The sequence below is a fragment of the Camponotus floridanus genome, unplaced genomic scaffold (genome assembly GCF_003227725.1).
Source record: "Camponotus floridanus strain SB8 unplaced genomic scaffold, Cflo_v7.5 scaffold18, whole genome shotgun sequence".
Lineage (NCBI taxonomy): Eukaryota > Metazoa > Arthropoda > Insecta > Hymenoptera > Formicidae > Camponotus > Camponotus floridanus.
The window spans coordinates 589,725-602,231 of NW_020229303.1; the positions used below are offsets into that span (position 1 = coordinate 589,725).

At 33.5% G+C, this 12,507-nt stretch overlaps 1 protein-coding gene across 1 annotated transcript; it reads left to right on the plus strand.

The window, feature by feature from the left end:
* The first annotated feature begins 1,255 nt into the window (after positions 1–1,255).
* On the plus strand, positions 1,256–12,507 carry LOC105255480 (alpha-amylase A-like). Its single transcript, XM_025407580.1, has 5 exons — positions 1,256–1,482; positions 1,959–2,389; positions 11,326–11,722; positions 11,806–12,294; positions 12,369–12,507. The coding sequence occupies exons 1-5, from the start codon at positions 1,309–1,311 to the stop codon at positions 12,378–12,380; spliced, it is 1,503 nt and encodes a 500-aa protein (XP_025263365.1). The 5' UTR covers positions 1,256–1,308; the 3' UTR covers positions 12,381–12,507.

The following is a 12,507-nucleotide window of genomic DNA, read 5'->3' on the forward strand; positions in this document are numbered from 1 at the left end:
TACCTTTCCCCCTTTTTAGCAAGAGAGTGTATCTTATATAACAAATATACGTATATATTTTCGTCTTAAAAATTAAAACTAACATAGAGAAAGAGAGAAACAGAGTTTTATGAAATTGTATAAAGTTCAAACCACTAGTTCTCGCTGGCGATCGATATAATTCTATCTAAAGTTCGATCTATCAACTACTGTGATATACCGTAGCCAAGTCAGTCCAAGTATAAATAAACAAGACGTGATGTCAAAAAGTTCTTTATTTTACCTCATAATTTTTAAGCATCTGTGGATATTCATAATTAAATATCCATATAATAGAAGAAGAATAAAATTCTTAAAGTTACAAAAAGAGTTTGCAGGTTCCACTGTCAGTGCTTGCTGTCTACAAAGATATTCACGGTATTTTTTTGCGTAAAAATCCCGCGTAACTCGCTTAACACATAGATTACATTATTATACTTGCTTCATCGTGTTTCTGCGACTCGCGTGGCAAATGCTGAACCGGTCAACGAGATGATAAATCGCAGACAAATAATTCGAAATAAAAAGCAATAGATGTTACGTCAAAAAGATCGATGAATATTATTGTGACATTTCGCACTCGTGCCTCTGCCTCTGAAACCTTGTTGTTTCCTGATCGATTCGACTCGTTAGGAGCGTCAGATGGCAGGCGCATCGCAAATAATTATCTTTCCAGCATCCCGGTTATGCTTATGATATGAAATATCGCGAGATTTAGTCTGTCCCGATTTATCAATCGTGCCATCTGCTATTGAAGCAGTCGCGTCAGTGTTAATGGCCTTTTAAAAAGACCGCTGATCATAGCTGTAGCCATCAGACGCTATCGAAAAAAGAATATAATTGAATTAATGATTTTTACTATGATATTATACGAACAATATTTAAAGACAAATAAAGTCTACTTAAATTTCACTAACATTTATGAAAAAGTCCTATGTAATGTAATTCAAATATGTTTTTTCGCACTATTTTCTAAAGTTTGCGCACGATATACGGTTGTGTGTCATCGTTTTTCAATATTGAACCGTAACAATTGTTATTTGCATCGTAAATTACCTTGACCGTCAATAATTAATGTCACTTCCTTAGAAAAAGAATGACAAATGTAATGGCATTATCGACTGCTCCATTAATATTAATTAATGATACACATTATCGCATCACCATCCATCATCATAAATAATCGTGTAAATGACAAAATTTTATCACACACAGCGCAAAAGTTTTCTATAAATTGTCAGTCAGAGCACGTGGAAACTCAATACATGCAGTTTCAAGTTTAGCATCACGATGTTATTCTTCACTTCAATTTTTACGTCTTTCTTGGCGATCGCATTCGCCCAGAAGAATCCGCATTATGTGGGTGACAGAACAACTATGGTTCACTTGTTTGAATGGAAATTCAACGATATCGCCAAAGAATGCGAGGATTTCCTTGGTCCAAAGGGCTACGGTGGTGTACAAGTATGTATAATGAATTATTTTTATTGTATGAAATTTTAGATATTAATAAATAAAAATATCAAAATGAAGTGTTTGAAAAAAGAAAGTTTATAAGACATTTAAACATTTTTATATTATCTTTTAATAACAACATCAGGGTGCTCTTTTTACATTTTTCTTGATTTATTCTTCAAATTTTTATTCTTCAAATTATTTATGAACTTATTAATGAATGCAAATAGTTCGAAAACAAATAAAATGAAAGAATTAAACAAAGAATAAAAAACGCAAACCGTATCACTTACTCTCTATATTAGAATTATTTTTATTCACATAAAATTTGTAGTATATATATTTTTGAAAAATGGCTATGAAACTAGAATCAATGATGTTTTTAGTTCTAAAACCTGTATCATTTATATTCTAAAAAAAATATAATATCAAATTTATATTGTTCTTCATTTATAAAACAAAATTTCTTCTATAAATGGTTATAGGTTTCTCCTATAAATGAGAATCTCGTAATAAAGAATAGACCCTGGTACGAGAAATATCAGCCACTTTCCTATAAGATTATCAGCCGATCCGGAAATAAAACCGAATTTAAGAACATGGTAAAGAGATGTAACAAAGTTGGTGTGAGGATATATGTCGACATAGTAATTAATCACATGACAGCGGACGCACAACCTGCGTACGGTACTGGTGGTACATCAGCAGATCCGGAACAGCGACGTTATCCGGCAGTTCCATATGGCCCAGAAGACTTCCATAAATCATGTCAAATACAAAATTATAACAATGCCACCGAAGTTCGAGACTGTGAACTGTCCGGCCTTCATGATCTCGATCAACGCAAGGAACACGTTCGGAAGGAAATAATTAAATTTTTAAATGAAGTCATCGATTGTGGAATCGCTGGCCTCCGGTAACTATATTTAATTACTATATATTTGCAGTATAATTCCTTTTTTTATTAAGAATCATTAATAGGGGATTGATGTCCTTTATAAAAATTATTCGAGCTTGGAAAATATTATATAAAAGAATTTTAGGAGATATCAGCTGTTTTTTTTCAATGACATGCTTTTAAATGATAACGAATTCTATGATAATGTATCATCCGTAATTTTTTGCAATCAGTCCGAGCTTAATTAAGGAAACATAATATTGATTAAACCATTTGCAACATTTGCGATCACGCTTTTCGATAATTCCTATCTGCACGCAACATCAATGTACGATAGATGCACATTCCTTCACAGCAAGAAAAAAAAATATATATATAATATATATGTGAATGAGACATAAAATCTCCCGGCTCTCTCACTATGCGTGAAGTGTAAATTCGTGAGATGCGCTCTGTGCAACACCGCCCGTTTCTCTTTTTCCTTTTTTTCCTCTTTTCCTCTGCATCAAGGATGCGCCGAAGACTGATGATGTTTAACATTAAACCGGACGAGAGCGGTGCCGCGCGGCAGAGGTCCGACTCGTCTGGTAGCATTAATAAATGAGAGACATCAGCTTTTAATTACGCATCTCGCTCGTAATTGTAACCCGCAGCGAAATCGTACCATCTCTCGTACCGAACCGGGGGCTTTACAAGCGCAAGAGCGATATGCGCGTCGGGAATGATAACGGGGCGCGACGTCGTCTTTTACGGGGACCCCGCATCTCGCGAATGTCTTGCGCATATTTCGAAAAGGAATGTGGCATGATCGCGCGTATTAAGAAATCTTGACGGGTATAAAAGTGCGTTAAAGTCACGATGCGTGCGCAAAAGAAACGAGTTTGCTCTGGCGCAGCGTATTTTATTCTGTCGAAGCAAATTTCGTTAATTAATACGTAGATTGCGAAAACTGCTTACGATACTTGAAATTGTATTTTTCGATTTATGCACGTTATTTATAATATTCATATTATTTTTAATAATATAGATTGATTATTTTGATATCAAAACGATCATTTTATTACAATATAGAGATGGATTATTCTATTTCAATTTATTTATATGTTGTTACAAATTTATTCAACAAGATTTTCTTGTCTTATCGACAAAATAGAAAATTATTGATATTTATTAATTATTGATAATTATTGATATTTAAATATTGATTTTTGAATATAATATGTCGTTTCGCAGCAACAACCATAGACATATATAGGAGAACATGATTTGTAAAGAGATCATAAACGCATCATCGACCTCCGCGCAAAATATATTCTCCTGATAATATAAATTATAAGAAACGAATTTTCGAAAATTTTCACGTTTGCGTTATTAGGAGAACATGATTTGTAAAGAGGTCATCAACGCATCATCGACCTCTTCGCAAAATATATTCTCGATGATGCGTTGATGACCTCTTTACAAATCATGTTCTCCTAATAACGCAAGCATGAAAATTTTCGAAAATTCGTTTCTTATTATTTTATATTATCAGGAGAATATATTTTTCGAGGAGGTCGATGATGCGTTGATGACCTCTTTACAAATCATGTTCTCCTAATAACGCAAGCGTGAAAATGTTCGAAAATTCGATTCTTATTATTTTATATTATCAGGAGAATATATTTTTCGAGGAGGTCGATGATGCGTTGATGACCTCTTTACAAATCATGTTCTCCTAATAACGCAAGCGTGAAAATTTTCGAAAATTCGATTCTTATTATTTTATATTATCAGGAGAATATATTTTGCGAGGAGGTCGATGATGCGTTGATGACCTCTTTACAAATCATGTTCTCCTAATAACGCAAGCGTGAAAATTTTCGAAAATTCGTTTCTTATTATTTTATATTATCAGGAGAATATATTTTGCGAGGAGGTCGATGATGCGTTGATGACCTCTTTACAAATCATGTTCTCCTAATAACGCAAGCGTGAAAATTTTCGAAAATTCGTTTCTTATTATTTTATATTATCAGGAGAATATATTTTGCGAGGAGGTCGATAATGCGTTGATGACCTCTTTACAAATCATGTTCTCCTAATAACGCAAGCGTGAAAATTTTCGAAAATTCGTTTCTTATTATTTTATATTATCAGGAGAATATACTTTGCGAGGAGGTCGATGATGCGTTGATGACCTCTTTACAAATCATGTTCTCCTAATAACGCAAACGTGAAAATTTTCGAAAATTCGTTTCTTATAATTTATATTATCAGGAGAATATATTTTGCGAGGAAGTCGATGTTGCGTTGATGACTTCTTTACAAATCATGTTCTCCTAATAACGCAAACGTGAAAATTTTCGAAAAATCGTTTCTGATAATTTATATTATCAGGAGAATATATTTTGCGAGGAGGTCGATGATGCATTGATGACCTCTTTACAAATCATGTTCTCCTAATAACGCAAGCGTGAAAATTTTCGAAAATTCGTTTCTTATAATTTATATTATCAGGAGAATATATTTTGCGAGGAGGTCGATGATGCGTTGATGACCTCTTTACAAATCATGTTCTCCTAATAACGCAAGCATGAAAATTTTCGAAAATTCGTTTCTTATTATTTTATATTATCAGGAGAATATATTTTTCGAGGAGGTCGATGATGCGTTGATGACCTCTTTACAAATCATGTTCTCCTAATAACGCAAGCGTGAAAATGTTCGAAAATTCGATTCTTATTATTTTATATTATCAGGAGAATATATTTTTCGAGGAGGTCGATGATGCGTTGATGACCTCTTTACAAATCATGTTCTCCTAATAACGCAAGCGTGAAAATTTTCGAAAATTCGATTCTTATTATTTTATATTATCAGGAGAATATATTTTGCGAGGAGGTCGATGATGCGTTGATGACCTCTTTACAAATCATGTTCTCCTAATAACGCAAGCGTGAAAATTTTCGAAAATTCGTTTCTTATTATTTTATATTATCAGGAGAATATATTTTGCGAGGAGGTCGATGATGCGTTGATGACCTCTTTACAAATCATGTTCTCCTAATAACGCAAGCGTGAAAATTTTCGAAAATTCGTTTCTTATTATTTTATATTATCAGGAGAATATATTTTGCGAGGAGGTCGATAATGCGTTGATGACCTCTTTACAAATCATGTTCTCCTAATAACGCAAGCGTGAAAATTTTCGAAAATTCGTTTCTTATTATTTTATATTATCAGGAGAATATACTTTGCGAGGAGGTCGATGATGCGTTGATGACCTCTTTACAAATCATGTTCTCCTAATAACGCAAACGTGAAAATTTTCGAAAATTCGTTTCTTATAATTTATATTATCAGGAGAATATATTTTGCGAGGAAGTCGATGTTGCGTTGATGACTTCTTTACAAATCATGTTCTCCTAATAACGCAAACGTGAAAATTTTCGAAAAATCGTTTCTGATAATTTATATTATCAGGAGAATATATTTTGCGAGGAGGTCGATGATGCATTGATGACCTCTTTACAAATCATGTTCTCCTAATAACGCAAGCGTGAAAATTTTCGAAAATTCGTTTCTTATAATTTATATTATCAGGAGAATATATTTTGCGAGGAGGTCGATGATGCGTTGATGACCTCTTTACAAATCATGTTCTCCTAATAACGCAAGCATGAAAATTTTCGAAAATTCGTTTCTTATTATTTTATATTATCAGGAGAATATATTTTTCGAGGAGGTCGATGATGCGTTGATGACCTCTTTACAAATCATGTTCTCCTAATAACGCAAGCATGAAAATTTTCGAAAATTCGTTTCTTATTATTTTATATTATCAGGAGAATATATTTTGCGAGGAGGTCGATGATCCGTTGATGACCTCTTTACAAATCATGTTCTCCTAATAACGCAAGCGTGAAAATTTTCGAAAATTCGATTCTTATTATTTTATATTATCAGGAGAATATATTTTGCGAGGAGATCGATGATGCGTTGATGACCTCTTTACAAATCATGTTCTCCTAATAACGCAAGCGTGAAAATTTTCGAAAATTCGATTCTTATTATTTTATATTATCAGGAGAATATATTTTGCGAGGAGGTCGATGATGCGTTGATGACCTCTTTACAAATCATATTCTCCTAATAACGCAAGCGTGAAAATTTTCGAAAATTCGATTCTTATTATTTTATATTATCAGGAGAATATATTTTGCGAGGAGGTCGATGATGCGTTGATGACCTCTTTACAAATCATGTTCTCCTAATAACGCAAGCGTGAAAATTTTCGAAAATTCGTTTCTTATTATTTTATAATAATTATTTTATAATAATAAGAAACGAATTTTCGAAAATTTTCACGCTTGCGTTATTAGGAGAACATGATTTGTAAAGAGGTCATCAACGCATCATCGACCTCCTCGCAAAATATATTCTCCTGATAATATAAAATAATAAGAATCGAATTTTCGAAAATTTTCACGCTTGCGTTATTAGGAGAACATGATTTGTAAAGAGGTCATCAACGCATCATCGACCTCCTCGCAAAATATATTCTCCTGATAATATAAAATAATAAGAATCGAATTTTCGAAAATTTTCACGCTTGCGTTATTAGGAGAACATGATTTGTAAAGAGGTCATCAACGCATCATCGACCTCCTCGAAAAATATATTCTCCTGATAATATAAAATAATAAGAAACGAATTTTCGAAAATTTTCATGCTTGCGTTATTAGGACAACATGATTTGTAAAGAGGTCATCAACGCATCATCGACCTCCTCGCAAAATATATTCTCCTGATAATATAAATTATAAGAAACGAATTTTCGAAAATTTTCACGCTTGCGTTATTAGGAGAACATGATTTGTAAAGAGGTCATCAACGCATCCTCGACCTCCTCGCAAAATATATTCTCCTGATAATATAAAATAATAAGAATCGAATTTTCGAAAATTTTCACGCTTGCGTTATTAGGAGAACATGATTTGTAAAGAGGTCATCAACGCATCATCGACCTCCTCGCAAAATATATTCTCCTGATAATATAAAATAATAAGAATCGAATTTTCGAAAATTTTCACGCTTGCGTTATTAGGAGAACATGATTTGTAAAGAGGTCATCAACGCATCATCGACCTCCTCGCAAAATATATTCTCCTGATAATATAAAATAATAAGAATCGAATTTTCGAAAATTTTCACGCTTGCGTTATTAGGAGAACATGATTTGTAAAGAGGTCATCAACGCATCATCGACCTCCTCGCAAAATATATTCTCCTGATAATATAAAATAATAAGAATCGAATTTTCGAAAATTTTCACGCTTGCGTTATTAGGAGAACATGATTTGTAAAGAGGTCATCAACGCATCATCGACCTCCTCGAAAAATATATTCTCCTGATAATATAAAATAATAAGAAACGAATTTTCGAAAATTTTCATGCTTGCGTTATTAGGACAACATGATTTGTAAAGAGGTCATCAACGCATCATCGACCTCCTCGCAAAATATATTCTCCTGATAATATAAATTATAAGAAACGAATTTTCGAAAATTTTCACGCTTGCGTTATTAGGAGAACATGATTTGTAAAGAGGTCATCAACGCATCATCGACCTCCTCGCAAAATATATTCTCCTGATAATATAAATTATAAGAAACGAATTTTCGAAAATTTTCACGTTTGCGTTATTAGGAGAACATGATTTGTAAAGAGGTCATCAACGCATCATCGACCTCCTCGCAAAATATATTCTCCTGATAATATAAAATAATAAGAATCGAATTTTCGAAAATTTTCACGCTTGCGTTATTAGGAGAACATGATTTGTAAAGAGGTCATCAACGCATCATCGACCTCCTCGCAAAATATATTCTCCTGATAATATAAATTATAAGAAACGAATTTTCGAAAATTTTCACGCTTGCGTTATTAGGAGAACATGATTTGTAAAGAGGTCATCAACGCATCATCGACCTCCTCGCAAAATATATTCTCCTGATAATATAAAATAATAAGAATCGAATTTTCGAAAATTTTCACGCTTGCGTTATTAGGAGAACATGATTTGTAAAGAGGTCATCAACGCATCATCGACCTCCTCGAAAAATATATTCTCCTGATAATATAAAATAATAAGAATCGAATTTTCGAAAATTTTCACGCTTGCGTTATTAGGAGAACATGATTTGTAAAGAGGTCATCAACGCATCATCGACCTCCTCGCAAAATATATTCTCCTGATAATATAAATTATAAGAAACGAATTTTCGAAAATTTTCACGTTTGCGTTATTAGGAGAACATGATTTGTAAAGAGGTCATCAACGCATCATCGACCTCCTCGCAAAATATATTCTCCTGATAATATAAAATAATAAGAATCGAATTTTCGAAAATTTTCACGCTTGCGTTATTAGGAGAACATGATTTGTAAAGAGGTCATCAACGCATCATCGACCTCCTCGCAAAATATATTCTCCTGATAATATAAATTATAAGAAACGAATTTTCGAAAATTTTCACGCTTGCGTTATTAGGAGAACATGATTTGTAAAGAGGTCATCAACGCATCATCGACCTCCTCGCAAAATATATTCTCCTGATAATATAAAATAATAAGAATCGAATTTTCGAAAATTTTCACGCTTGCGTTATTAGGAGAACATGATTTGTAAAGAGGTCATCAACGCATCATCGACCTCCTCGAAAAATATATTCTCCTGATAATATAAAATAATAAGAATCGAATTTTCGAAAATTTTCACGCTTGCGTTATTAGGAGAACATGATTTGTAAAGAGGTCATCAACGCATCATCGACCTCCTCGCAAAATATATTCTCCTGATAATATAAATTATAAGAAACGAATTTTCGAAAATTTTCACGTTTGCGTTATTAGGAGAACATGATTTGTAAAGAGGTCATCAACGCATCATCGACCTCCTCGCAAAATATATTCTCCTGATAATATAAAATAATAAGAATCGAATTTTCGAAAATTTTCACGCTTGCGTTATTAGGAGAACATGATTTGTAAAGAGGTCATCAACGCATCATCGACCTCCTCGCAAAATATATTCTCCTGATAATATAAAATAATAAGAATCGAATTTTCGAAAATTTTCACGCTTGCGTTATTAGGAGAACATGATTTGTAAAGAGGTCATCAACGCATCATCGACCTCCTCGAAAAATATATTCTCCTGATAATATAAAATAATAAGAATCGAATTTTCGAAAATTTTCACGCTTGCGTTATTAGGAGAACATGATTTGTAAAGAGGTCATCAACGCATCATCGACCTCCTCGCAAAATATATTCTCCTGATAATATAAATTATAAGAAACGAATTTTCGAAAATTTTCACGTTTGCGTTATTAGGAGAACATGATTTGTAAAGAGGTCATCAACGCATCATCGACCTCCTCGCAAAATATATTCTCCTGATAATATAAAATAATAAGAATCGAATTTTCGAAAATTTTCACGCTTGCGTTATTAGGAGAACATGATTTGTAAAGAGGTCATCAACGCATCATCGACCTCCTCGAAAAATATATTCTTCTGATAATATAAAATAATAAGAAACGAATTTTCGAAAATTTTCATGCTTGCGTTATTAGAAGAACATGATTTGTAAAGAGGTCATCAACGCATCATCGACCTCCTCGCAAAATATATTCTCCTGATAATATAAAATAATAAGAAACGAATTTTCGAAAATTTTCACGCTTGCGTTATTAGGAGAACATGATTTGTATATATATACGTTATATACGTCTATGGCAACAACAAAATTCTTTTTTTTTTGTTTGCGCGAAATTATGAACATATCGGATAACAATGAAATTATAACGAATTATATCATTAATTCATAATGTAATGTTATTTGAGACAGTATATTATAAAGAAAGCACAAGGAAGTCATAATCTCATTAACTAATGAGAATTGTAATAATGTTAATTTTATCTCTTACATCTGCATTTTCTTACTTGAATCAAATTATGTGTGTCCGTTTTATAATTGCGGCACTAATTTTATTTTTATTTCTATATACAATACGCAAATACGATATTGTAATTAATAGAAATTCTATTCCGATATATACTTTTCAGCAAGTATAAATTTGCAGCAGTGATTCGAGCGTTTTAAATAACTCGGTTAATTAATACGTAGCCGCGGCAGCTCGTAAATAAATTAACTCTAACTATCGCGTGTTATCCACAAGTAAATTACAACGCTAAATAAATAACGCTACTTCGTCGCATCATTTTCCACGAGTTGCAATGAACTTTGACCTTCGGTGCATTAGCCACCGTGTTGCACCGACACAACAGTGAGAAGAATAAAATTTACCTTTAGCAAATACAGAGGTGATCGCGAATACGATTAAATTTAACAAAATTCACGGAGCAAACGATAAAAAATTTAATTGGATAACGTTAATTAATTCAACGAGCTGATTCCTCATAATTTCGCCTGGAAATAATTGTCCGGGATGTTGAATAATTGTCCTTTGATCAAAGACGTGTTAGCTACCGATCTCGCCTGCGAAATAAAAAGTATTCGAAATTATCGGCCATTTGTAATGAGACATCTGCAATAAGAACGGCAAAATGCACGGAAAGCCTCGCGTTACTCGATGCAACTTTATACGATCCTGCGCACGATCCTGTTGAGAAAACTTATGAATTAATTACGATTCACACACTCTGTTCTCGACTAGTAATAGTGATAATGATTCACAAGAAGCAATTTTTGTTTGTAAAATAATATCGTTATTTCTTTAAAATTAAATTTGAATAATTTTCATTATCATAAATAAAGATCTTTCTGCGTTTTTCTGTGAATTCTGCTGATAAACACATATTCCAGTAGCTTAATAATTTATAACTATTATCAATACATGCTAAAAAATATATTGTATTTCTTTCAATTTTAATATTTTTGTAGCATTGACGCAGCTAAACACATGTGGCCAGAAGATCTTAAGAATATCTACAAGAGAACAAAAGCTCTGTCCCCCAAAAATGGATATCCTTCGAAACGACAGAATCCTTTGAAACCTTATATCTATCAAGAAGTCATCGATCTTGGTGGCGAAGCCGTTAGCAAATACGAATATAACACATTCGCAAACGTCATCGAGTTTCAATATGGAATAATTCTTGGTAATATGTTCCGTGGCCAGGACAAATTGGCAAGGCTGCAAACATTCAATGATTCAGATGCTTGGAGATTGCTACCTTCCTCCGATGCGTTAGTTATGATTGACAATCATGATAATCAGAGAGGCCACGGTGCCGGCGGAGCCAGCATTCTAACGCATAAAGATCCAAAACCGTACAAGGTAGAATTCGATTTTTCGAGATAACTATAAGACACGAGATCTTCTACTTTAAGATAATAATACGTATTTCTTATTATTCGCAGATGGCAGTGGCCTTCATGCTTGCCTATTCTTATGGTCACCCTCGAGTTATGAGCTCCTTCGCTTTTACTGATCCTAGTCAAGGGCCACCGGCAAATTCGGATGGCGACATCATTTCGCCTGAAATCTCCAATGGTCAATGCACCAACGGTTGGGTCTGCGAACACAGGTGGCTGCAGATCTATCATATGATTAAATTTCGTAATATTGTTAATGGTGAACGACTGGAGAACTGGTGGAGCAATGGAAAGAATCAAATCGCCTTCTCCCGCGGCAACAAAGGTTTCATCGCGTTTACCGTCGAGGGCGATCTTCGTGAGAAATTGCAAACTGGATTGCCCTCCGGTACTTATTGCGATGTCATAACAGGAGAAGTCGACAAAGAAGTCAGCAAATGCTCCGGAAAGTCAGTGATAGTTGATAAAGATGGTATGGCTTCAATTGAAATTTTGTCAAACGACTCGGAAGGCGTGCTCGCTCTTCATATAGAGGTTAGTATGATAAGTAGCGATAAATCGAAAGATAACATACGACAGAGCATTATCTGATTTTTGTGTGATTACAGGCGAAACTGTGAGGCTCGTCGAGGTCAATAAACTTCAAAACAATATTTTATTTTATCTGCACGAGTAGCACAAAACCATATCGATATGTAGTACATGCACAAATGTAGTTGTGTTTGAATAAAAATACATGCAAATATA